General features: G+C 48.7%; 1 protein-coding gene across 1 annotated transcript in view; it reads right to left on the bottom strand.

Annotated features, from left to right (window-relative positions):
• Positions 1–1,603, bottom strand: part of myo6a (myosin VIa) — a 22,044-nt gene that overhangs the window by 2,365 nt on the left and 18,076 nt on the right. Inside the window, exons 31-35 of the mRNA XM_025056814.1 lie at positions 1,117–1,152; positions 962–1,000; positions 456–559; positions 416–423; positions 219–351 (exon numbers count right to left, since the gene is read on the bottom strand). Of these exons, the coding sequence (XP_024912582.1) occupies positions 219–351; positions 416–423; positions 456–559; positions 962–1,000; positions 1,117–1,152 (320 nt within the window). The remainder of the gene's footprint in view (positions 1–218; positions 352–415; positions 424–455; positions 560–961; positions 1,001–1,116; positions 1,153–1,603) is intronic.

Raw genomic sequence — 1,603 nt, 5'->3', positions numbered from 1 at the left:
TTTGTGGTTACCATGGTTACCACAGAGATGGGCGGGACAATGAAGCAGGGGGCGGGGCTAAAGGTTAATACAACAATTTAAAAAACTCACAGGAATTTTTCACAGGAAGAGTTTGATCTGAAACACACACACACACACACACACACACATCACGCACCCACACAGAGTTAACATCCCTGTGGTGTTCCTGTATCCGTGTGTGTGTGTGTGTGTGTTACCGTAGTCGGTGACAGACTTGGGGGCGCGGTCTCTCTGTTCTCCGTCCGTCGTGTTCCTCTTCTTGTTCCTTGATTTCCAGGCGTGATAAACTTTGAGACGACGATGGAACTCCTCTCTGCAGGCAGCCAGGAGCTCGCCCCACAACACACCACCCCCCCCCCCCCCCCCCCCCCCCCCCCCCGGGGGTCAATCTGACCCCGGTCTCTGCCCCCCCCCCCTCCTGCCCCCCCCCTCACCACAGGACGTGTTGATGGCGTCTCGGAGCTCGGCGTACTTCCACTTGCTCAGCTCGTACTTCTTGGTTCCGGCAGCAGCTTTGGACGCCTGCAGCTGAGAACCTCTGTGACAGGAAGTGACATCAGAGAGACAGAAGTTTAGACTCAGAGGTAAAGGTAGGTGCAGGAGGCGGGGCTTAGGCTGGAATCTCAAACCCAGGAGAGAGAGAGTGGAGAAAAGTTAGTAACGAGTGAGGAATCCTGGGGGCGGAGCTTGTTGGTGACGTCACGTTACGTTTGACACGCTAACATGCTAACAGACTCTCCTGGTCTGTAAGGTCCGCCCCCAACTCTCAGTGTGGTCACGTGACTGCAGCAGGAACAGGAAGTGAAGGGAGGAAGAGGAGGAAGAGGAGGAGGAGGAGGAGAACGTGAAGAAGTCAAAGACAAAGGTGATGATTGACAGCTGCAGATGAATTCCAGTGACTCTGAGTTGATTGGTTTGGTCTGACTGAGGAGCTACAAACCCAGACAGAAGTTCAGTCATTTCTTTGGCCATTTCCTCCCTTTAAAACAAACAAACACAAAAAAAAAAGGATCTTTACACTGGAGGAGCGTGCACGAGTGAGTGTGCACGTGACAACATGTACAGCTGTGTGTGTGTGTGTGAACATGAACCCACATGGTCATGGACTTGAATTTAGTTTGTCCACTGAGTCTGTGAAGAAGAAGACGACACAGTGATGAAGAGTCATTTGTCATGACTCCTCCTCCTCCTCCTCCTCCTCCTCATCATCATCATCATCATCATCATCATCAGTTCCATCTGTGATCGTTTGTTTCTGTCTGAATCAGTGATGATTATCATGGACTGATTAAAACCGTCAGATTTCTTCCAGTGAATCTATTTCTATTTCATCATCACAGGGGTCAAAGGTCAGACCATAACGATTATCCAATCATCATTAAGATCAAACTTCAGGATCAACAGATGATGATGTCATCGACGTTGTCACAGACGGTGGATTTGAGATTAAAGTGTGAAGATTAGAGATTAGAAAAAACTGATAATTGATTACTAATCAGAGGTCAGAGGTCAATTATGAATGATTACTGATCAGAGGTCAGAGGTCGATTATTAATGATTACTCATCAGAGGTCAGAGGTCA

Source organism: Cynoglossus semilaevis, chromosome 7 (assembly GCF_000523025.1).
Source record: "Cynoglossus semilaevis isolate Cse_v1.0 chromosome 7, Cse_v1.0, whole genome shotgun sequence".
NCBI lineage: Eukaryota > Metazoa > Chordata > Actinopteri > Pleuronectiformes > Cynoglossidae > Cynoglossus > Cynoglossus semilaevis.
This window is presented reverse-complemented; position numbering and strand designations above follow the sequence as displayed.